Source organism: Oryza glaberrima, chromosome 6 (genome assembly GCF_000147395.1).
Source record: "Oryza glaberrima chromosome 6, OglaRS2, whole genome shotgun sequence".
NCBI classification, from domain to species: domain Eukaryota; kingdom Viridiplantae; phylum Streptophyta; class Magnoliopsida; order Poales; family Poaceae; genus Oryza; species Oryza glaberrima.
The window spans coordinates 7,073,565-7,099,167 of record NC_068331.1 but is presented as its reverse complement, the minus strand read 5'-3'; the positions used below and the strand labels follow the sequence as shown (position 1 = coordinate 7,099,167).

Sequence of the window (25,603 nt, the reverse complement as noted above, 5' to 3'; positions counted from 1 at the left end):
CGCGAAAAACGAGGGAGTAGAAATTGGGAAGAGGAATTATCGAATGCAACTAACTCTTGTTTTTATTGAATTACTACATCCGTCCCATATTACTTGTCTTTTTGAGTTTTTGTTTGTCAATGTTTGATCATTCGTCTTATTCAAAAAATTTTAGAATTATTATTTATTTTGTTTATCATTTGCTTTATTATCAAAAGTACTTTACATATGACTTATCTTTTTTTATATTTGCACTAATTTTTTAAATAAAACGAATGGTCAAACGTTGCAAATAAAAAGTCAAAAACGTCAACTATTGTGGGACGGAGGGAGTATAAGATAATTTCAAATTATTCCATATTTCCATCGGACAATAAAATCCCCTTTTCATTTTCAAAGTAAAAACCGCTCCTCATCAACAAAGAAGAACCAATAAAAATCAACGATTTTCGATCAATGTCGTACAGAACCCGGTTAATATCGATCGGTTTTTACGAACCAAGACCTAACGGTTTAACGAAAATCGATCGGCTTTATGAACTCTGTTGACACCAAGTCCTGAGACCATTCCCTACCACTCTCTTTCCTTCCATTTGCTCTCCTCCAAGAAGCTCTCCCGCCATCTAATCCTTCCTCCATCCATGGCGAGATCTCAGATACCTGAAGGTAAGCTAGCTAGCAAAAGGTAGGTGTAGCATCGCACGCTGCCAAGAAACCGACCATGGACACTCACCTCGTCGTCGTCCTGGCATTGCTCGCCGCCGCCGCCGCCGCCGCGGAGGCCAAGATGTCGGCGGACTACTACAGCAAGACGTGCCCGCGCGCGGACCGGATCATCGCCGACGTGCTGGCGCAGAAGCAGATCTCCAACCCTACGACGGCGGCGGGCGTCCTCCGCCTCTTCTTCCACGACTGCTTCGTCGGCGGCTGCGACGCGTCCGTGCTGGTCGCGTCCACCGCCGCGGCGCGCTCCGAGCGCGACGCCGACGTGAACCTGTCGCTCCCGGGTGACGCCTTCGACGCCCTGGCGCGCGCCAAGGCGGCGGTGGAGGTGGAGTGCCCGGTCGTCGTCTCCTGCGCCGACCTCCTCGCCGTCGCGGCGCGCGACCTCGTCACCATGACGGGGGGCCCTACTACCCGCTCCGCCTCGGCCGCAAGGACGGGCTCTCCTCCTCGCCGTCGGCGCCCGACGCCGAGATCCCGCACGCCAACCTCACCGTCTCCCGCCTCGTCGCCGTGTTCGCCGCCAAGGGCTTCACCGTCCAGGACCTCGTCGCGCTCTCCGGCGCACACACCCTCGGCTTCTCCCATTGCAAGGAGTTCGCCGCCCGCATCTACGGCGGCGCCGACCCGACCATGAACCCGGCGCTCGCGAAGCGGCTGCAGGAGGCGTGCAGGGACTACCGGAGGGACCCGACCATCGCGGCGTTCAACGACGTGATGACGCCGGGGAGGTTCGACAACATGTACTTCGTCAACCTCCGGCGAGGCCTCGGCCTCCTCGCCACCGACCAGGAGCTCTACGGCGACGCGCGGACGCGGCCGCACGTGGAGCGGTACGCCGCCAACGAGACGGCGTTCTTCGCCGACTTCGCGCGCGCCGCCCGGAGGCTCAGCCACCACGGCGTCAAGAACGGCGCCAACGGCGAGGTGCGCCGCCGGTGCGACGCCTACAACGGCGGCCCGCGCGGCTGATCGCGGCGCGCACGGTGGCGGCGGCGGCGGCGGCGGTGCCTCGAAGCATTGATAGTCTAATCTTAGATTAGTGCAGGAAGATAACACGGAGAAATTCAAATTAGTAGGTATAAAAAGAAAATATCTAGCTGTTCAGAGAGGAAAAAAAAAGGGGAAATAATCAACTTTCACAAGTGAAATCATTTCGTAGTCATATACTTTAGGCTGTTTTCTAACGATTATCAAGGCACGAACAAATAAATTAAATACTACTCCCTCTGTTTCACAATGTAAAACTTTCTAGCATTGTGTCTAAATTCATTAACATCTATGTGAATGTGGATAATGCTAGAAAGTCTTATATTGTGAAACGGAGGAAGTAGTATCAAGGTAAAAGTAACTATTTAAAACCGTTCTTTAACAAATGTTGATTGTCGACGAAGAAAGTTCCACTTCCTGCTACAGTATTCATATATATAGAGTTGGGACAATCGGTTAGTATGAAATGCAAATGAAGATGTAGCTAGAGACAGGAAGAAAAACTTTTATACAGTTTTAATCCTCGTAAATGGTATGCCATGTCCAGATTGGGGGCGGCGTGAACTTGCCTGAGCTGCGGGTGATGTGGCTAGGCTTGGCAGTTAGAGGGACAACGCGATGGTCTGGTGACGATGTTGTGTGGGTGGGTTGTGTGGTGTTGGATGAAAATTGTTGGTGAAAGCCTTGGCTAGCCTTTGGCTAGCTTGACAACGACGAAACCCTTAGGTGTTGTTCCCCTTCTTGGAGGCGTCGTTTTGGTGTCATTTCTCCTCCACTATCAAGAACCTTGCCTGTGCAACGATGGTCGTTGGTAGACTCCAGTGTCGAAACTCCATAGGCTTAGCTGTTTGGCAAGGCATTCACCTTCTGGCTTTTGTTCTTGGTTGTGGTGAGCATCCAACTTTTTTCGTTTCTGCTAGGTGAAGTCGAAGCTACTTCGTTGTGGTGCAACAAAGCTCGGCAACGATAACATGTTGTAGTCTCTAGGGGTGCTAGTGTTAGCTGTTTGCAAGAAGTGGTGCTTGGTTGGCTTGGGTTGATGTCCAAAGCAAGCAGTTGGTGTTGTTTTGTTCGTTTTGGCGATACCTTTGGCAATGATGATGTAACAGCTGTGAAGTTGGAGCTGCTATGTTGCTAGGCGACAAGCTCGGCAATGATAACACTTGTCTCGCGAAGTCAAAGCCTTTGTGCGGCCTTACAACAAGCTCTTCTTCGATGATTGTTTTGGGCTCCGTTTTTGTCTTTTTTTTCTTAGTCTTGGTAGCTTAGATAGTTAGAATGTGCTTGTGATATGCATGATGTGATTGTGGAAAGAGAGATGGATATTGTTGGGGCACCCTAGGTAATATACTATCCAATATCCAACGTGATCACCAAACGTATTTTTATCCTACTTATCCAAATACATGTGATGGTCACGTTGGACACTGGACGGTATATTACCTAGGGTGCCCGCAGATAGAATATTTTTTGAGGGCAGATAGAATATTCATATAGCAATAAACGAGCATACAACACTGAAAAGATATCTATCAGTACTTTATGGCTCAGTGCAGTCTAAATGAAGTGGGATCCACCTTTGTCGATTTCAATACAAATAGACCCTTTAGGGGATAAATGCTACTAGTGTAATTATACTAGGTCGGGGGGAGTGATTTGTGAACACACTTGGTATACATTGAGGGGGAAAGAAAACTCTAACTCTAACCTATTCTACTCACTCCGTCCCTAAATATAAGGAATTTTGGTGGGATGTGATACATTTCTAGTACAACGAATCTAGACAAGATTTATTGTACTAGGATATGTCACATCCCACCAAAATCTATTATATTTAGGGACAGAGGTTTTGTCTAGATTCGTTGTACTAGAATGCGTTACATCCACCAAAATCCATTATATTTAGAGACAGAGGGAGTATTAGGGTCTGTTTCGCACAGCTCCAGCTCCAGCTCCACCCCTCCTGGAGCTGGAGCTCAGCCAAACAGTTTCAGCTCCACCAAAACTAGGAGTGGAGCTGGGTGGAGCTCTCTCACAAAATGAACTAGAGTTGTGGAGCTGGGTTTAGGCAGCTCCACATCTCCACTCCAGACCAAACTCCTGGAGCTAAATTTAGGAGTTGGAGCTATACCAAATAGACCCTTAGTTTAAGAGAAGTGACCTCATCATCTCATTAGGATTGTTAGTGGCTATCTTCTAGGATTCTTCCAAATGTCAACTCATGGTTTATGTTGGATGACTATTGCTTCGAGAGGAAAGAGTGGTTAATACAAAGAGTGCCCTCCATACGCAAAATTTGTAAATCTATAGATTAAATTGGTTCCTCTCAAATAAATATCGTTTTAACGAATCAAAAATCAAGATAAAAAAAGGTTGAATTGGCCAGCCAGGCTAAAAACTGGCTAAACCAAAATACTAAAAAAAAAAAACCAAAAAAACCTGACCCACCTGACATGATCCACAACCTTACCTTCCCCCCTCTCCGACTCTCCCCTTCCTCGTCTCCATCTCGACACCACCCCTCCCGCCTCTCATGGAGTCCTCCCTCCTCCTCAAGCCCTTCGTCCTCATCCCCTCCGCCCCGCGCCGCCGCCACCATCACCACCTCTCCCTCCCCACGCCGCCGCATCGGCGCCTCCCCTCCTCCTCGTCCTCGTCCCGCCACGCATCGCCCGCGTCCTCCTCGTTCGCCGTGACCCGCGCCGCGCGCGAGCTGTTCGACGGCAGCGCGGACAGGCCCCCCGGGGGGGTCGTCCGCGGGGGCGCGCGCCGGAGGGAGTACCGCGTGGAGCAGGGGGAGGCACCACCGGCGGCCGCGGCGGCGGCGGCGGTCAGGGGCGTCTCGCCGTACGTCGTCCCGGCCGCGGCGGTCCTCGCCCTGAGCTTTGGTACGGCCTTTGCCTTGTTTCCTCCTCCTCCTCCTCCCCCTCCCCCGCCGCGGCGCATCCTTTTGCTTCGCCAATTCGACTCCCATTGATCCAACATGCGTGGGGAGCTCTGTTCCCTGCACATTAGATGGCATCGTTTCACAGGACTTGGTAGAATATATCTGAATATGTGCACAATTACCACAGTTGCAAGCTCATGCGAATTTCTCAAGGGCTTGTAACATTTATATCTCTCGCGGATATACTAGTACACCGTTAGATGCTATATATTTCCTCCATTTCATATTATAAGCCGCTTTCACTTTTTTCTAGTCATTTTTTTTAAAGTTTGATTAAATTTATGGAACAAAATTATCAACATCTAGACAATAAATTAGTTTCATTAAAACTAACATTTAATATGTTTTGATAATATGTTTATTTTGTGTTAATAATGTTGCTATATATTTTTTTAAAACTTTATCAAACTTAAAAATGTTTGATTACAAAAGAAGTCGAAGCAACTTATAATATGAAATAATGAAACAGAGGGATTATTATGCCGAACTTTTCATATTTTTATCACGTTATGTTACAGAGCATGTAATTTTTTCTGCGGTGTGTGGAATCAATACTAACTCTCTGTTTCAGAGGACAGTCATATGGAGGGTGGTTCAGAATTTGCTTCCCGGGAAGACAAAGGACCAGAGTTCTGGAGAATCTACCCCTTCTGGGATCATGTGGTCCTTTGCCGCTGGTTCCAATTTGTCAACATCTGCAAGCTTTAATGCTGAAAAGGAATCAAGGAAGAATTTAAATAAGTTCTATAAGGAAATCAGGACTCTGAAAAATGTTAGCATGGCAGGTAACTAGAGTCTATGTGTACTTAAGTTAAAATATTTGAAAGAAAATGCTGAAACCAAGCTCTGAGCCTTCAGATTTGTGTTGCATATTGTACACTTAAAACTTTACTTACTCGGCAGGTCGTCAATTTGGGGATGAGGGTCTGTTTTTTCTAGCAGAAAGCTTAGCCTATAACAAGGTCAGATATCCGATATATCATATATTGTTTTGGTTGCAATCCATATATGAGCATGAGTACATGCTTACTTTCTTACCGATTTTTCCTTACTAATATACTAGCTCTTTTGAATACTTTTTGAAAACGAGTTGTTCTCTGTATTCACAGAGTGCAGAAGAGGTAGACTTTTCTGGCAATGGGATAACAGCTGTGGGGATAGAAGCCTTTGATGGCATTCTTCAGATAAATACAGCCTTAAAATCTCTCAACTTATCTGGAAATGCCATTGGAGACGAAGGAGCTAAGGTCTTCTCAATCTTATTGCCTCTTCGTATCATTTTGTTTTTGTAGATTGTTGGTGTGATGTATACTATGCAGACAATGTCTCTTCTTAATTTCATTTTCTGAAGTCTGAACTCATATGATTACATAACCATGTTATTACTTACCTTTTAACTTGTTATCAAAAGGTTGGCTGTTTCACATTAGCACCTTTTACGAGTTGCATTGTTATTGTTTGCCTTTATGCCTAACTGGAGTTTGTACACTGTGATAGTTTATCGATTATTCAAATACTCATCTTGCTGATATTATCATTCATTGGGAGCAAATATGATAGAACCTACCCAGCATGATATGTATAGATGTAAACTTAACTTTAACTAAGTCCTCCTGACTGAATGTAACACTCATGAATACTTACAGTGTCTTTCAGATATATTGGTAGAGAATGTAGGTATCCAGAAGCTCCTATTGAACAGTACAAATATTGGAGACGAGGTTTGTATCTCTCCCTCCTTCCCTCTCTCTGTCTCTCTTGCACTCTTTATGTGTTGTTTCATGCGCGTGCACTGCAATGTAACATGATATTTTCTTTTCAGGGGGCAAAAGCAATTTCGGATATGCTGAAAAAGAACAAGACGATATGTACTTTACAACTCAGCAACAACACAATAGAATACAGCGTATGTATATGTATCCACTTCGTCGAAGACATGCACTTGAATCACAAATAGAAAAGAAAAACTAACCATATGATTGTTTATTGAAGGATTGCTATTTACTATATCTCCTTTTTCTTGGAGCAGGGTTTTGCAAGTATTGCAGAAGCACTCCTTGAGAATAATGTGCTACGGAGCTTATTTGTCAAGTTAGTTGCTCACAACCCAGTGGCTTTATATGTGATATATGATGAGTGTGCATATGAAGTTGTGCTGAGATACTGCGGTAGTGATTACATTGGTAGTTCATTTTCTGGAACTAACTGACATGTACCTTGTCTATTTACTCTAGTGGCAACTATGGTGGTCCTCTTGGTGCATCCAGCCTAGCAAAAGGAATTCTAGGGAACAAAACTTTGAGGGTACAACTCCACACATACTTGATGAAATACTTTAGTGTAGTTTGATTGTTCGAATGTTTGGTAAAGTTGCAAATCTTGTGAGCAAACCAGATGCCATTCTATCTTTTTGTTTTTATTTTATATTAGGGACATACAATATTTATATTGGATTACTGATGGGGTAAGTACTTTTTTGTATGAATGATATCACATGCAACCAAATTTCTCTCCTACTTCTTTCTGATGGTTTCGTACTATATTGACTTTCTTCTCAAATTTAAAGTTGAAATGCTGAGTGGATGTTTAAAAAACGTGAGCACTTAAAAATGTGACATTCTCAATATTAAAGGATGCATGGCACAAGATGGTTAGACCTTCTCTTTTTCTTTTTTACGATGCATAAGATTGTTAGACTAGCTTTTGCACTTATAATCATAGATACCTACAAGCAAAAAAGGAACCCATATAATAGATACATGCATCTCCAAAGGCATGTGAAGCTACATGTACTATCCTATACCCTTTCAAAGTGCTTTGAATTTAAAGTTTGCAGCAATCATGGGGAGCAGTGCACAGTTGTGATTGTCCATGTACTGCACCCGCATTTTTGTGCTGAACTCTCTATGTTGTGTAAGAAATTGGATCAAATTGCCAGCAATACACAACACGTGCATCTTAAAGGCCAGTTAATTAAATTTTACTCAATTTAAGGAAAATTGTACTCCTATTGGAATATGAAATTTTTGTCACATACTCCCTCCGTCCCATAAAAAACCAATATAGTATTGGATGTGACACATCCTAGTACTACGAATCCGGACATACCTCTGTCCAGATTCATTGTACTATAATATGTCACATCCAGTCTTAGATTCACTTTTTTTGGGTCGGAGGGAGTATTGGTTAGCTGATATCCTTAAACTCCTTCAACACCAATACCATGTATTACTAAAAGCAAACAATGTGTTAAGAATCCATGCAAGTTACAACCTTTTGTTCAATAGTAAACTAGGAAATTTTTCCATGAGCTATTGTTTTACCATTTTTCTCAATTTTCTTTTCGAATGTATGGTATTTTGTTCCTGTCTTTCTTAATTAGTCAGGTGCACATTCATTATACCATAATAACTAGATTGTTGATTGTTTTAAACCTTTGTTAGGAACTTCATTTGCATGGCAATGGTTTTGGGAATGAGGGAGTACGTGCATTGATGTCAGCGTTGTCTGTTCACAAAGGTATTTTCTGCACTAAACAAATCAACTAGTAGCTTCTTACGGGATTAGTTTACCCCTATTTTGGCCTGCTTGGATGAACTACAGGGAAGATCACTGTTTTGGATATTGGCAACAACAACATTACCTCTGAAGGTTCTCTTCATGTTGCCGAGTTCATCAAAAGGACAAAGTCTTTACTATGGCTCAGTCTATACATGAACGATATAAGTGATGAGGTAGTACTTCTGTTATCATTTACCTGTTCTGTTTTATGCCAGTGACTGAAATTTTCTGATTGCTACATATAATAGGACATGATCAAGCTAGAGAAATTTGCTTATCAAACACCCGCAAGATTTTATTAAGCATTTAATGATGCTTATGCCAAACCAATATATAATTTCTGCTATTATGGAACTATGAGCTAAATAGAGTACTGCTTTAGAACTTAGGCTGTTAGTTACTTAGGTTTAAACTTCTTGCCTAAATCCTGTTTCTTGTAAAATTGACATATACATGATGCTCCAGTTCTTATTTTATACTTTATAATTCGATGCTACCCCTATCACTCTTTAACTCCATAGTACATCAAAGAGCGGGAGATTTACTTGTTTTCTTAATTCATATACATGGTTTTTCACATGTGATCCAACGTATCAAATGGGTACACATTTATGTAATTATGTTTACTTTGTTTGGCATTTTTAGAGAAGGAAGGTGATTTTGTTTGGTTTTGTAACATAAATTAATATGAATGTCACCAGGGAGCTGAAAAGGTTGCAGATGCTCTGAAACAGAATAAAACAATTTCTACTGTAGACTTGGTAAGCACCTATTTGACTATTAATAACACCCAAGAGTTTCATATACTACCCTCTGTTTTGTAAATTATTATTATAATATCACCATATAATCTCAGAACAAAGTTTCAGGTTTCTCCTCTTTATATATTTGTTCTTTTATAAAGAGTAGTTCAGTTGATTGTGTGTTCTACCGTCTACAGTTCACCCACTGACCCAGTCCTACTTCAATAAATCTTTTGTGGTTAGATATATGTAGACAAGTATATGGTTGTTTGCATGATTCTCTTAAAGAAACTGCATTATTTGCACATCTGTATATTTATGTGATTGATCGTCTCCATGTAGTAAACTATAAATTTTCTAGATTTGATGTTAATTATTGTCTTCATTGTAATATTAGATATTATAATACTTATTCGGATCAGTTGCAACGTGCGGGACTGCCATGCTAGTATCTCTTAATCCATGGACTATTGAATTCCCCATAACCTTCAGGGTTGCTTTTCTAATGTTGTAAAGTGAGTGTAGAACCTATACAACAAACCTTATTCAGAATAGAGGAACTTTGGAGGGAAAAAAGGAACCGTATTCTTTAGATGTCCCAGCATTCCAAATATTCTTGTAAACAGGTATACACATGCTCTAGGTCTTAAGCCTTTTAAATTTGCAGGGTGGTAATAACATTCACTCTAAAGGGGTAAGTGCAATAGCTGAAACTCTGAAGGATAATTCAGTGGTGACAACAGTAAGTCATCTTATTCTGACTTTTTTAGTCTGCACAAGAAGGTAGTGCTGTACTTGCACTAATTCTGAATGTTGTCTGTAGTTGGAGTTGAGCTATAATCCGATTGGGCCAGAGGGGGTAAAGGCTCTTTGTGATGTTCTCAAGTTCAATGGGAAAATCCAAACCCTTAAACTTGGTTGGTGCCAGGTAATCTTCATAACTGAATGGAATCGCGGATGCAGATTTAAGTTATATCCTCTTCAGCCTGGTTACATATTTTGCAGATAGGTGTATCAGGTGCAGAATTTGTTGCTGATTGTTTGAAGTACAACACAACATTATCTACATTGGATTTGAGGGCAAATGGACTTGGAGATGATGTATGCACAATCTTCGTTGAATTTTATTTATAACTTGCGCTTTGATTCATACCCATGCCTTCTGATCCTTCTCTTTTTGAAGGGTGCTATCTGCTTGGCTCGAAGTTTCAAGATCATCAATGAATCTTTAACTTCACTTGACCTGGGCTTTAATGAGATTAGAGTAAGTAAACACTAAATGCAGTGTCTTTTTCTTTTTGTATTTTCTATTGGTGGGTCTATGCAGATCTCCACCATGTTCAATACCCTTTATGCTCCTAACAGGATGATGGAGCATTTGCATTGGCACAAGCACTTAAAGCTAATGAAGATCTTGCAGTCACATCATTAAATCTTGCAAACAACTTCTTCACTAAATTTGGACAGGTCAGTTGCCGAACCAGTTGGCTATTCATGGTGTCATTTGAGTTATGTTTTATTCATGCTGGTTGAGTCAATGCAGGTTGCTCTGTCTGAGGCACGGGATCATGTATATGAGATGAGCGAAAAGGAAATAGACATTTTCTTTTAGGTGTTCTTGTTTATTTTTGCAAAGTAGCTTCGAAAAAATGGCCTAAACCATGACTTCTGCTTGGAAGGGATACTTTCTGCATCATTAGCCACACAATCATGGTTGTTTTGGCACTACTTGAAGAAACGAAAGAAGAACATGGGGAAGAGCAATAGAGCATGATTTATGCTTGTCATAGAAAATTTTGGTAAACTAGTTAACTCTGTAGGTTAGTCATTGAACTGTCCATATGCATTTTTTCTGGAAGCATTGATCTCAAATTGATCATTCATATTGGTTGAAATAGACCATATGATGAACATTATATATTATATTATAATGGCTTCACTCTTTGCATGTCTGAATTTTGAGCAGTAACTGCTCTTATGCTAGTTTTTTACTTTTTAAGTGTCATTGGTTGTCCTTTATTGTACTTTGTGCATACGATAGCTTGTCTGTTTTAGAACTAGGAGAGAGTATTGTAGTACTTGAGTTCCTGTCTTCCCGGTATAACCGCGTTCATGCCCAAGGATTTTGTTTTGTGCTCGTCTTGTGTTCTTTAAACCTGTTGACTCATGCCATATCCATGTGCACATGTGATGATCTTCAATTATGCAGACCTCACATCTGTCGGTGTTGGGCACACTGTCCACAACAATAGCATGCTTTGAATGTCACACAAAGAATACACGTTATGATCCAAATTTGCAAGATCATCCATGTAGAATGGGATTGACTGAGTTCATGTTTAATTGTTATAATTCCATGGAAATATGCTAATCCCTTGCTGGGCATTCCTTGGATGATTTCCTTAATGCAGATGCTTCTTTCTCAAATGAGGAAGCATATAAGATTAGGAAGCACCATGCTTCATGCTGCATTACTATATAATTTTCCATCATATATTTCTTAGATATGTCGAGTGCCAATCATATGTTTAATTGTTGATGGCACAGACACACTTGCCTTCATCGATGCTCTCTGAGTTTGACATCTTTTTACATTATGTATTAAAGCTATGCAAATTATTTTGGGAGAACAATTTTATATGCGCCGGTCTTCTTATTTGATCAGTTTTCTGTATTTGATATGCAAACCAAATTTACTCCTATCGATGTTGCGTGGTTGTATGTTTAATTTCTTAAATGGCAAAGTACCAATTGTGACATATAATGATTCTTGCAATCTACTACAATAATTTATCGTGTTGTCAGTGATCTTGTTCAACATATGTAATAAAGCACTGTTTAAGACTACTACTTGGGATATTCTAGAGTGTGTCGTTCATCGACAGTTCGACACAAATTAAACTAAAAATGGGAGATGTCGATGCCATTGGTTACTAGGCTAGTCCTCAGATTGAATTGGTTGTCGTTTGTGTCAGGCGATATTTGTTGTAGTTGGACGGAATTTGTTCAGCTAGTAATCCTGCCGTGGTCAAAACCCTAATCCTGCCGTGGCAAAGGAATGTTTTGGTTTGGTTGGTGACATCACGAAATTGGTGTGTCTTTCACCGTGCCTATTCTCTGGAATCTTGTCAGCAACCAATTTCCCCATATCATTTCTCTAAATCAAGTGCAATAATTTGGTTAATATTGGAAGTGTTTCAAGGAACTGAAGACACAAGCCAAACTCTAGCTAAACTTTGCCGGACTAATACTATATCCGTAAACCACTATCACTAGCATACGAATTCTCAAATCTCAAGCCCTTAATACATATGCCAGTCCTCACAGGAGACAACCAAATAACAATAATGAAACCAATGAACTAGCACCAAATACATGCTAGTTGTAATTTTCAGTGTATGGAAATTTATTCCAATGTATGATGAGTGGTGGAATGTTCCACGATCAGTCGATCACAATATATATATATACATGTGTGAAGAAAAACATTTGTATATATATTGTGGAAATTTATTCTGATAAAACCATTTTTTTTCTAAAAGACCACATCAGTGATGGGTGGAGAGTGGTAATTAAAAGATGCACGTTACAAATAAGCCCCGTCCGTATCGGGTGAGAATATTACCTGACACGGCCCGTAAAAGATGACCTAGTTATTTGTGTCGGTTAATTTCTTTCCTGTGACCTATCAAAGATGAAGTCATTAGGGCAAGTACTATAATATTCCATATGTTGCCCTTAAAAATACCATATTAGATTGAGTGATGAGGTGGAGGAGAGAAGTGAGGAGAGAGAAGATGAGCCACCCCTAAGTCAAGAGGCAACATCTACACTAATTTCAAGAAGGGTGTGAGAGTATTAGAGATATTTGTATTTGTGTACCAAATACGATATATTGTATGTGTTGCATCTTAATTCATGAGTGAATAAAATAGATAAATTTGGAGATAGTAGTCACATCTATCATAGTACTTGCCCTTAGTAACAGGTGATAGAACAAAGGCAATGTTTTTGCTAATCAAGTAAGCTGACGTACACACAACGCTAATCAAGTTGGCTTCTGTTCGAACTCCATGAGAAGCTCTCAGGGCCAGGCAGGCAGGCAGATCAAACGTACACTCCACAGCTCACACCTTCCCAAATCAATCCGTTTCATGCATCATCATCCTCCTGTCGATCGAAAAATCTCCATCTGATGATCATTGCTACTATATATCAAATCTAGCTCGGATCAGATCATCATCAAGACACATCAACACTATATAACGGACTGCTAGCTAGCTAGCTAGCTAGGTGAGCTACGTACACAAGAACTTCTCCATTGCAATAATCAATCGAGTTAATTAATTAGTTAGTACTAGCAAACATTGGCTAAAGTATATATATGGTTTTCCAAGTGCAGCCGCCATGGCTGCTCCTCCTCCACCTCATCGCCATCGCCGTCCTCCTCCTGGCCGTGGATAGTGTGCCGCCGGCGCCGGCGCCGCCGCCGGCGGTGGCGACGGTGTTCGACGACAACTACGTGGCAACATATGGTGGAGACGGCTACCACCTGGTCAACCAGGGCACGCAGATTAGCCTCACCATGGACAAGAGCTCTGGTATACACAGAGATAGATTATATATATGACACTGTTAGATTCAGCATTTAGATCAGCTTGATCATAGTTTTTGCTTCTTTTCTCTCTCTATTTTATGCTTAACTAGCTTGATGTGATCATGCAAATTAATTATCATGCATGCAGGTGCTGGATTCAGGTCCAAGTTGATGTACGGCTCAGGGTTCTTCCACATGAGGATCAAGGTTCCTGCCGGCTACACTGCCGGCGTTGTGACAGCCTACTATGTGAGTGCTAAACTGCTAAATCAACTTCACTTAATTATATAAGTGTTAATTCCTATCACATGTTCTTTAATATTGACTAAAAACTAAGCACCAGTAATTAACTGAATGTAACAATTAATTTAATTTATTTCTGAAATTGCACGGGTAGCTGGCGTCAGAGCCAGACAGGGACGTGCAGGACGAGGTGGACTTCGAGTTCCTTGGCGACAAGGATGGCAACCCCATCACCCTACAAACCAACGTCTTCGTCGGCGGCCACGGCGACCGCGAGCAGCGCCTCCGCCTCTGGTTCGACCCCGCTGCCGACTTCCATGACTACTCCATCCTCTGGAACCCCTTCCACCTCGTGTAAGCTCAGTTCAATGTCACCATGACGGCTATATACACTTTTGTTTTAAAACAAATAGTAGAAATAGTTACATCTTCCGTCTCTACCAACAAACACTTGCACATACAATAAGCGATGGGATAAATCCAGTGTTTTAAATAGCGGGCTATAACATTTAGCAGTTGACCCTTCTCAAGCAGCTCTAGACGGAGATTTAAAACCTGGATAAATCTAACTCCTACAAAATGACCACCTGAATTCTGTAGAAGCTAAGACAAATCACATGTACAAGCCATCGATTTGATTAATTATTTGGCAGGATATTCGTGGACGAGACGCCGGTGAGGGTGCTGAAGAACCTGACGAGCCGGGGCCCGGAGTTCGAGTTCCCGGCGAAGCCGATGCGGCCGCGGGGGAGCGTGTGGGACGCCTCCGACTGGGCGACGGACGGCGGCCGGACCAAGGTCGACTGGGCCCGCGCGCCATTCACCGCGGCCTTCCAGGGCTTCGCCGTCGACGCCTGCGCCGCCGCCGCCGGCGGCGGCGTCAGCTCGGACGACTGCGGGTCGCCGGACACGTGGTGGTGGAACGGCGGCGAGTACAGGAGGCTGACGGCGGCGCAGCAGGCGGCGTACGATGGCGTGAGGGGGAACCTGACCTATGACTACTGCACCGACAAGAGCAAGAAGCGCCCAGTGCCGCCACCCGAGTGCAGCTTCACCTAAGCTAACTGTGAATAAATTCACTGCACAAAATTAGCAGAATTAATTGCGAGGATGAAAGGTGCAGCAGTATACTGGTATATATTAGCAATTAAGCCCCGTGTTCATCCATTGGAATTCGGAAAGGTTGTGATTACGGACGTATATAAATATGGTGTGTTCTTGACTTAGGCCCTGTTTAGTTTCGAAACGAAAATTTTTCACTTGTCACATTAAATATTTGGATACATGTATGGAGTATTAAATATAGTAAAAAAAATAATTACACAAATTACGTGTAAATTGCGAGACGAATCTTTTAAACCTAATTACGCCATGATTTGATAATGTGGTGTTATAGTAAACATTTGCTAATGACGGATTAATTAAGCTTAATAGATTCATCTCGCAGTTTCCAAGCAAAATCGTTTCGTTATTAGTCTACGTTTAATACTTCAAATGAGTGTCCATATATCTGATGTGACACAGCCTAAAATTTTCGTTCACGAACTACACAAGCCCTTACTAGTACAATTTTGCAACCAAAATTTTTTTCTATACCTGTCTATTGTAGTCACATTTTAGTAATGTTGTGTTTAGTTCACACTGAAGTTTGGAAGTTTGGTTGAAATTGGTACGATGTGATAGAAAAGTTGTGTGTGTATGAAAGGTTTGATGTGATGAAAAGTTGGAAGTTTGAAAAAAAAACTTTGAAACTAAATAGGGCCTAAGTCTGAGTTACAGGACACGTTAAAAAAAAAGAAGAAGCAGGAGGTTGTAGAGGTCACACCAATGGGTTAGAAGGAGGATGGAATTCAAGTTGCCGATTGCCACTGCAGTGCAAGGCTGCTCATTGACACCGACAGTGCCCTGTGCGTCCGTGTGTCCCTCAGGCAGAGAGGCCCAGACACCACTGCCATTGTTGGGCCGTTTCTCGCATCCAAAACCTATACTATTTCGGACGGGCCGTCGCCCCCATTAGTCCATTCCACCTCCCGCCACGGCACGCAGCCAAAGCTCTCGTTCTCCTCCTCTCTGCTGTGCCCGCCGAGCGAACGATCCCGGGACACCACACCACACCATCATTTGCACGGGATATCCGATCGATTTGAGTCGTACTCCAGTGGCGAGCACGTACGTACGCTTTCCGCGGCCGTGTGCCCGCCCGTGCGTGCACGAAGCAAGCTAGCGCCATGATTCGCGACCAGGAGTCCGCCCGCAAAAGAGAGGCCCCCGGCCCGGCAGAATGTGCGCGGTGCCCGGCTGGCCGTGTGCGCCGCAACGAAAGGTTTTGCCAGCGGAAAAGAACCAACCGCTTTACAGCCAACAGAAAAAACCGGCCGCACTCCATCGCATTTTTCTTTTGCCCGAAAGCTCGCCCCGTTGTCTAGTTTGATACGAGTACTCGAATAGCTCGCCAGCCCAGCCACCTCTCGCCGTGCGGGCGTGCGGCACCGCACCCATACGACGGTAGCGATCAGGTTCACAGTTTTCTTTCGACTCCAAACTTTAACTTTTCTTATTTTCCATTAGTATATTTTTTAAAATTGTTAAATGATGTGTGTTTTTTAAAAAAAAATTCTACATAGAAGTTATTTTTAAAAAAATTAAATAAATCTATTTTTTAAATTTATAATAGTTAATATTTGATTAATCATTTGCTAGTGAGTTTTCTTGTTTCGCGTGCACCGGAAATCCTTCTTCAAACTCATCTATCGAACCAAGCCTGAGTGAGATCCGATTTGGATTTCGTGAAAACCGGATTAAAAATACAAACCACTCTTTTTTTTCCGTTAAGTTCAAAAATCCATAGTGAATTTTAAACTTTTGATAAAATTTGCCGGATTTTATCTGTTTGTTAATAGGTTCCACGAAATCTGATGATACAGCTTGTGAGTGGATTTTGATCCGATATAGGGGCTGATCTTTTGTGCTGCTTTGCAGCAAGCTATGGCTGTGGCTGCGTTGTATCGGAAAAAATTTGCAAATATACTTATTTTTTCAATAATTTGCCATTATATATATGCATGGAAAGAAATTGTAAAAATATACCCATCCCGCAACGGTCCCGCGGGACGGTAGTGCTGCACCACGACGGTCCCACAGATCCAAAACGCAGGACCGCGACGATCTCGCGCGACCAAAACACGGCACGGCGGCTAGAGCGATTTTATTATCCGATCGGCACTGTTTAGTACTGTTTTAAAGACTGTTTAGCACTATTTATTAGGCAATCCCGCAGACCCATTGTGCGGAACCGGCATGCAAACAGTGCCAAATAGTAACAGTGCCAGATAGTGTGTGAACATTATAAAACATTGTGTGAACAGTGTCAACGCATTGATAAAAATCGCTACTATGGCGGTGCCACGTTTTGGTCACGCGTGACCGTCGCGGTCCCGCGTTTTGAATCTGCGGGACCGTCGCACCCGTGTTTTAGAGTTGTGGGACCATTGCAGGATGGGTATATTTTTATAAATCCTTACAATACAGATATATAAACGTAAATTATTGAAAAAATAAGTATATTAGTAAATTTTTTTCGTGTTGTATCTACAGTAGTAGACATTATATTAGGTTTGCTGCAGCTGTTGCGATCAACTCTATAGCCTCATCTTTTCGCCCATACTTATCATTTAAAATTTAAATTTTCAACTTTAAATTTAAAAGTTAATTTTGGGTTTTTTTATCATAGTTTGTTTTTTAGTCTTACTTTTAGATCGTTAAGAATACGTATATATAAGTTTTTTATTTATATACGTGACAAACGATTGGGGCTGAATTGTGAACCCTGGTGGGCGACAGCGCCCTACGGGCTCCGCCAGAAACGGACGGCGCTCGCGGCGCCGCGCGGCGTCGGGAGGGATGACATCGACGGCGCCGGACGGTGGGGCCACACCCTGTTGCACTTTCGGCGAATCGGCCATAATAAGCCCAATCCGCAACCCCCGATCAACCGTGGTAGGCTACCCCTTTGCATGACAGGTGGGCCCTTCAACCAAGAGGCAGGGTCTGTCAGTGGAACTTGTAGGGTAGGTACATGCATGGTGAGTACGAAGAAAGCGGAGGAGATATGCACCGGCAAGAGTTGGCTGCGACGGGCTGGATCGGATTTGGAGAGGGGAAAGAAGGAAAAGAAAGAAATCGTCGCCGGGGGCCACTTCGGTGGGGAAAGTCGGGGGGTGAAATGGTACGGTCACGGAGAGGTTGCACACACAGACACACTCTTGTTTGTTATTTTTGACATGTGGGTGCACGATAGTGTAGGGTCTGCGTGTCATGCTCGTGTTTGGGTGGGCTCTGGATAATGGAATGGTAAAGGCGCAAATAAATGTTCCCTTAGTAGGCAATGATAATGCTGAGAGTACATGTTTTATGTACCAAATGTCTAATAATCCATTTTCTAAAACGGTTAAATGAATATTAGTAGATGCTATCTTACAGTCTAACTTTATTGACATGACAGGTTCCTATTTAACCTTGTGTTCGTGTGATGCAACATTTACGGAGCCATCCAGTGAAACAGCTTATTTGCAAATGGAAAATAATTCGTGAATAAAACTTTTATATACGTGTTCTTGTCAATCTAAAAGCAACAGCTAAAAAATAAATTTCGATGAAAAAACCTCAAAATCAGCTCCAAATTTAAGGTTGAAAATTTAAATTTTGACTTATAAGCATAAGTATAAACGAAAAGATGATGCCTTATTTGCATATGTGTTCTTGTCTAACGATCAATAATTTTACATTTGACAAAAAAAATTACTTTCTTTTACGTTGGGAAAGTTATTTTTTCCTATTCACGCAAGTGATCATACTGCTTGAAATGTAAGAGAAATAAAAGAACAACTTGTTTAAAAATAATTATAAAACAGTCTAGTATAGTAACAACGAATGAAAAACACTACCAACACATATAACGCAATGGATCATTGATGACCACGGATAACCGCTTATGCTAGCGCGTACCATCTACAACTGATAAAGTATAAAATGCATTGGACAATTCACATGTATTCATCTATGGGTTTTCCATTCTGCTCAAAATCACACAGACAATATTAGGTCAAAGTTTAAAGGCTAGTAGAGAGAGGCGATCCTTCGCTTAACTTTATGTGTAGTTAGTGTCACTAACATAGCACATCATACTATGCATGTCTCTAGTAGGGCAGTCGCAGTCTCGCAGATAATTATGGCCCCGTCAATATGGGGAATAGGCCGAGCTTATTAACCGCACGTAAAATTGATCGTAAAAAATAATTTGTAAATAAAACTTTTATAAACGTGTTCTTAGCGATTTAAAAGTAAAGATTGAAAAATAAAATTCGAGTAAAATAAACCTCAAAATCAATTTAAATTAAATTTAAGATTAAAAATTTAAATTTTAGCTGATAAGTATAAGCGTAAGCGAAAAGACGAGGCTCTTATTCCTTTTTGTTCTCGTTGGAGTGCCCGTAGCATTTCCTCTTCCCTCCTTTTTGAGCGCACGCCGCACCAACTCCCCCGTCTCCTCTGCGCTGCCGTTCCCCGTTATTCGCCAACGCTTCCCTCCACGACTCCCCCCAAGCTGAGCTGTGCTGCCGCTGCTTTCGCCTTCACTAATCATCATCGCCTCCTCCTCCTCCTCCTCTTCCCCACCACCTTCCTCCCCACACACACACAACCTCGCGCGCGCGCGGCGAGAACGAGAAGCATCCAGGGCGGCGCGGAGGCGGAGGCGGAGGTGGAGGGGGGGAAGCCGGGATGGCGGCGGCGGCGTGGGGCGGCACGACGCAGAAGTGCGACTCATGCGGGAGGACGGTCTACCCCGTCGAGGAGCTCGCCGCCGACGGCCGCGTCTACCACCGCCCGTGCTTCCGCTGCACCCACTGCAAGGCCACCCTCCAGGTCCCCCGTCCCCTACTCTGCTCGATCCATCCATTAATTACCAGATTTTTTTTTTGTACTGGCTTTATGCCTTGTTTTTGTTAATCTGGGTCGTGCTATTATTGCGAGTACTATCGGCTTCCTGAAATCATATCCATCTTGGAATGCTTTAGTTGTTGTTGCTGTACTGTATGGCCTGCTTTTTTCTTTTTCTTTTTTTCTTTTCTCGAGACCAGTCGAAGAGGGGAGTTAGGTTGCATGCTCATTTCAATAATCAAGTTGCGACTGTGATTGACTAACTGGATAACCAATCACTTTGCTATCCGTTTATGTGATAACGAACCTTTTTATTGAAGCATCAGTAAATTTGCCTAACCACGGTTTATTTGTTTAATCCATCTTCGACGCAATTTCTTGGCGTCTTAGTAAATATCCCAATTATTTTTCTTGTTATTGTGGCATGAGGGATGGACTGGAATGGATAGGGTAGCAAATAAATGTTTGTTTTTTTTTGGTACAACTGTTATCTGTTCATCATATTCCTGAACTGACTGGTTCACCTATTAAATATAGTGCTGGCTGATTTGCTAGGTTGGTATTATGCTGTTGGTGAGTGCCGTATGATTAGCCTGCCTTTTGAAAGTAATAACATGGAATTAATCATGCTGTCCTCAATGCATCATGGATGTAAATGCAGCTAGCATGTTTTTTTCTTGGTTTTGGTATATTTCTGTTGAGAATAATAATGATCACACTAAATCTTTATGCCTCATCATACTAGCTAGAACTAGACCTATCTTGTTCTGTTTGCAACTAAGCTACATATATGAAACCAGCTAATATTTTTTTATTATCTTTTACAGTTTAGTAACTATTCTTCTGTCGAAGGTGTCCTATATTGCAAACCTCACTATGACCAGATATTGAAATCAACCGGCAGTTTGGAGAAAAGTTTTGAAGGTACTGAAGAGAAAACTAAATCCACTGGGCTTGATGCCTTAATTATTGCTAGTGTCTTTACCTCGAAATTGTTGCTATTGTCTCATGATTTTTAGGCCTGCCCTAAATTTTGACTATATTATGCCAGGGACATCAAAATCAGCTAAAGCAGAAAAATCGAATGGAAACAAGGTATCGTAATATATTTCTAAGATATGCTCTTTTATGTTTTTGAAGCACGTCCCTAGTATCTAAATTGTTTGGCAGCTTTGATGTAGAGGACATAACATTCATGTCCACTTCCTCTTTTATGTTATCCAAACTGCAGGGGCAACCGAACAGATTCTCTAGCATGTTTGTTGGCACACAAGACAAGTGCGTAGTTTGTAACAAGACTGTGTACCCTCTTGAAAAGGTCAGTATTATACTACTGTATTATTTAATCTTCCCCTGTTCAACTTCAATAAATGTTATAAACCAACAGCTGTTCTCCTGTTCAGGGAATTAATCATGTAAGCGCTCTTCTATTTATGATATGGTTGACAATTGAGCATTGTAGTTGGCCTCATCATCTTATGTGCTCCATCACAAGACTAATTCAGTGGCAACTGCTAATGCGATAAATCTTATCGTGCTTGTTATTAGAATATATCCACAATAATTAGAATTACTACATCTGATAAAGTTTTCCAGTTGTAATTAAGTATCAATAATTTTCTTCTCACAAGCAAAAAGAGTGGCAAGCTAAGCCAAATGGAGACTTCTATACCCTTTCCTAAAATACTGAATTGCTGTCAAATTTTTTCTATACCCTTTCCTAAAATACTGAATTGCTGTCAAATTTTCACAATGTTGTAGAATCAGTTCATTGACCTATTTTTTGACAATATTTAAGAGCACATTTATTACATGCCAATATGCTATAATTTTAGCAATATTTGGGCGTTATATACTTTTTTCCCTCATACTACTGCATTAATCATTTTCTGTGGCTAACTTATGTAAGCTATAGTAGAATGCAATGTTAGGATAACCGATAAGAAATGATTAATTCAATTAATATTTTGCAGGTTAATCTTAACGGGAGCTCATATCATAAATCATGCTTCCGTTGCACCCATGGAGGTTGTACTCTTAGCCCATCCAACAATGTCACACATGAAGGCAAACTTTATTGCAAGACCCATCACTCTCAATTATTTATGGTTAAGGGAAACTTCAGCAATTTTGAGGATAGTACTCCAAATGCAAAAGTGGATATCGAGAAACAACCAGAACATGAAGATGCTACCAAGAATCCAGGAGGCCCAGGTCAAGGTGATGGGCTCACTGAGAAACCTTTAGAAAGTGAACTCACTCCTGAGAAACCGTCACAAGACGATATTGTGGCTGAAAAGCAATCACAAAGTAGCGTTGATGTCCCAAAACAATCAGAAAGCAGCACAACAGTTCAGAGGTCAGAAGAAGGGGAAAGGGTTACCAAGGGTGAGTCAAATAGTCATGTAGTCAGCAAGAAGCCATTGGAAAGCAGTGTAGAAAAGCCATTCCAGAGCAGTGCAGTTAACTTACAGCCATCAGGAAGTAGTGCAGCCGTAAGAAAACCATGGCAGCGCAATCTTCCCACAGATAAGCCATTGCTGAGTAACACAACCACTGAAAAGTCAACTCCAAGCAGTGCTGCCATTGAGGAATCATTGCCAAGTAATGGGGTTGATGCAAAACAGCCAGAAAGCAGCACTGCCAGCACAGTGGTAAAAAGGCCATGGCAACGGAGGGTAGCTACGGAGAATCTACCGCAGAGCATTTCGCCATCAGATAAGCCATCATCAACCAGTGCAGATGATGTGAAGCCATCAGAAAACAGCAAATTGATCAGAAAACCATGGCAACGTGCTGTGGCTGCTGAGGCGCAGATACAGAACAGTGGACCAACTGAGAAGTCATCATTTACAAATGATACAAAGCCATCAGAAAGCACCACATCAATTAAAAGGCCATGGGAGCGCAAAGTGGTCAATGAGAAGCCACTGCAGAACAATATAGACACGGAGAAGCCACTGCAGAACAATACAGACACTGAGAAGTCATCTAGCAGTGCTATCGATGTGAAGCTGGCAGAAACCAGTACAACACCCACTGTGCCACAGGAACACAGTGGAATCACGGAGAAACCTTCACAGACCAGTGCAGATGATGTAAAGCCATCAGAGAGCACTGCAGCAGTGGTTAAAAAGCAATGGCAACGTAACATCGGATTCCAGAAACAGCCCCAGAGCAGTGTAACTGATGCAAAGACACCTGAAAGCAGGGGAATGGGCAAAAGATTGTGGCAGCGCAATGTTCCAACTGAAAAGCAATCGCAAAGCGGTGCGTCGGTTGTGACACCATCACAAGTTAGTGTGGCTAGCACCAACCCGCTCCAAAGCGGCGTGGTTGTGAAAAAGCCATGGCAAAGAAGCGTGTCTAGAGAAAAAGAGCCAGAGAAGGATATATGTAGCAACAAACCGTTACAAAACCGTGTACTTGCTGAAGAAGCAGAGAAAACCAATGTGACTGCTGATAACAAATCACAGATCATTCAAGATAAAAAGAACAATGGTGCTACCACAGAGAATTCATCACAAATAAGTGAAAGTGCCAAAAAACTACCACTTACTGCAAATAAATCGCAAGCTGATACTTCCACAAAAAAATTGTCAGAAAGTGACATACTTGCTGTAGCATCATCTCAGATCACTGAACCATCTAAGAAGCCATCAGAAAACACTGCTGAAAATGAGAAGCCATCACAGACTGATATTGCTACTGACGAGCTACCCCTGACCCAAAGTGTAGAAGCCATGTCAGAACCATCTCCAAGTGATGCAGCTCATCAGGAAATCTCTGAGAGGGAGATACTGACAGATAAATTACCAGAAAGTACCATGGCTGTTGAGAAGCTATCTCAAACTGCTACTCTAACCGAAAAGCCATCTAAAGAAGATGCTGCAGAGAAGCTACCGCAAACCAATGAACCTTCTGAGCAGCCACACGAGAGTGAAGAGACTGCTGAGAAGCCACTTCAAAATGAAGCTAATGCTGAAAGCACAACAAAACAAAGTGATCTCAGTCTTGAGAAGCCACCTCAGGTTGATGCCAATGTTGGGAATCCTACCGAGCCTGAAAGTGATGCCACTTCTGGTGTGAACTCATCAGATGCTCAAATCAGGCCAACTGCTGAGCAGTTAGTAGGACCTCAAGGCATTGTATCTGCCGAGAAGACATCTGACCAGATATTAGAAGCTAACACCGATCCAGCTGCTGACCAGTCGTCAGAGTCCCAAGATGTTGCACCTGCTAAAGTTGCAACGGAGCAACCATTAGAAAATCAAAAGGCTGCAGCTTCAGAGCAGCCATTGGAACCTCAACACGAAGCATATGAAGAGAATCCACAAGAGCATAATAGTGATGCAACTGCCAAGGAGTCATCAGAACCTGAAAGAGATACTGCTTCTGATCAGTTGGCTGAGCAGCCATCAGAATCTCGAACTGCAGGTGAGAAGGCAACACTGCGTGAAAGTGATGTGGTTACCGAGGATCCAGCAGAACCTCAAATTGATGCAGCTGCTGAAAGGTCAGCTGAGGTGTTATCAGAATCTCAAACTGGAGTTGAGACACCAGTGCTGCATCAAAGTGATAGAACTAACGAGGTTCCATCAGAACCTCAAACTGATGAAGCTTCTGACAAGTCAACTGAGCAGCCATTGGAGCCTGAAAATGATGCATCTGTCGAGGATGAGAAGCCACCGGAAATCGAAAGTGATGATGTTCATGATAAACCATCAGAAAGCACCCCAGATACTGAAACCCTGCCTCATAACACTCCAAAGAGTAGCATAAGCATTAGCAAAGCTGCAGACGGCAACGTTTCTGAGGAGGCACCATCTCAGAGCAGTGCATCCATAGAAACGCCATCAGAAAGTGCCATAGCTGTCGAGGAACCAAAACACGACGACGAGGCCAGCATAAAGCCATCCGAAGACAGCAGTGCTCTTGAGGAGCCACCGCAGGACGATAGCGCCAGCGTGGAGCCATCAGAGAACACTATAACTCTTGAGAAGGCATCAGAGGAAGATGAGGGAAGTGTAAAGCCATCAGAAGGCAATGATGCTCTTGAGAAAACATTGGAGGAGGATGAGGCGAGTGCCAAGCTACCAGAAGACAGTACGACCTTTGAGAAGCCATCGGAGAAAGATGATGCTGGCACCAAGCAGTCAGAGGACCCTGTAACTCTTGAGAAGGAACCAGAGGAAGACAAGGGAAGTGTGGAACCAACACAGGACAATGCTGGTCTTGAGAAACCGTTGGAGGAAGACAAGGCGAGTGCGAAGCCATCAGAGGACAGTGTGGTTCTTGATAAGCCATCAGTGGAAGATGATGACAGCGCCAAGCCATCAGAGGATAGCATGGACCTTGAAAAGCCAGAGGCTCACAAACCATCAGAGGAAGAAGAAGATGGCGCGACCAAGTCATCACCGGAGGATGCTGCCGTTGAGGAGGCGCCATTGCAAGGTGACACAGAAACAGCCACTGACAAACCCTCACTAGAAGCAGACACCACAGAAACTGCCTGAGCTGGTTACAGTTAGTTAGCAACAGTACACAGTTTTTAACCCAGATGGGTGGATACTACTGTTGATACTTTGGTTTGCCATTTTGCTTGTTTTCTTGTTTTGTACAATGCTTGAGTTGTAAAATTTGAGGGAAAACAGAAAAGGAACTATAGGTATTGATTTGATTTGCTCACAAGCAATAAGCCCCTCCCCATATTAGGAGGAGAGCAGCATTGAGGATTTGAGCTTTACATACTTACAATATAGATTTTGCGTGTGGCTTGATTAATTTGTTGTACATCGGATGATGTAAATGATATTTATGCAAATTACTGTGTGCTTTTGCTCATTTCTCTCTGATAATCTGTGGAGCTGTTCTTGATTGTGC

General features: G+C 42.5%; 4 protein-coding genes across 4 annotated transcripts; all 4 read left to right on the top strand.

Annotated features, from left to right (window-relative positions):
- The first annotated feature begins 700 nt into the window (after positions 1-700).
- Positions 701-1,674, top strand: LOC127778097 (peroxidase 65-like). The gene is given in 2 exon segments (XM_052304753.1): positions 701-1,097; positions 1,100-1,674. Coding segments are annotated over 2 exon segments (972 nt in total).
- Positions 1,675-4,167: 2,493 nt separating this feature from the next.
- LOC127777697 (uncharacterized) lies at positions 4,168-10,882 on the top strand. Its single transcript, XM_052304308.1, has 17 exons — positions 4,168-4,580; positions 5,218-5,424; positions 5,543-5,601; positions 5,749-5,886; positions 6,286-6,360; positions 6,462-6,545; positions 6,669-6,730; positions 6,874-6,943; positions 8,083-8,158; positions 8,243-8,373; positions 8,902-8,961; positions 9,611-9,685; positions 9,767-9,871; positions 9,949-10,044; positions 10,127-10,207; positions 10,309-10,410; positions 10,487-10,882. Exons 1-17 carry the CDS (start codon positions 4,226-4,228, stop codon positions 10,553-10,555), a joined length of 1,845 nt encoding a protein of 614 aa, XP_052160268.1. The 5' UTR covers positions 4,168-4,225; the 3' UTR covers positions 10,556-10,882.
- Positions 10,883-13,179: 2,297 nt separating this feature from the next.
- LOC127777426 (putative xyloglucan endotransglucosylase/hydrolase protein 1) lies at positions 13,180-15,144 on the top strand. Its single transcript, XM_052304018.1, has 4 exons — positions 13,180-13,544; positions 13,689-13,789; positions 13,938-14,137; positions 14,437-15,144. The coding sequence occupies exons 1-4, from the start codon at positions 13,328-13,330 to the stop codon at positions 14,840-14,842; spliced, it is 924 nt and encodes a 307-aa protein (XP_052159978.1). The 5' UTR covers positions 13,180-13,327; the 3' UTR covers positions 14,843-15,144.
- Positions 15,145-19,332: 4,188 nt separating this feature from the next.
- On the top strand, positions 19,333-25,578 carry LOC127777825 (leashin-like). Its single transcript, XM_052304446.1, has 5 exons — positions 19,333-19,705; positions 20,548-20,644; positions 20,772-20,815; positions 20,952-21,038; positions 21,694-25,578. Exons 1-5 carry the CDS (start codon positions 19,562-19,564, stop codon positions 25,234-25,236), a joined length of 3,915 nt encoding a protein of 1,304 aa, XP_052160406.1. The 5' UTR covers positions 19,333-19,561; the 3' UTR covers positions 25,237-25,578.
- Positions 25,579-25,603: the final 25 nt, after the last annotated feature.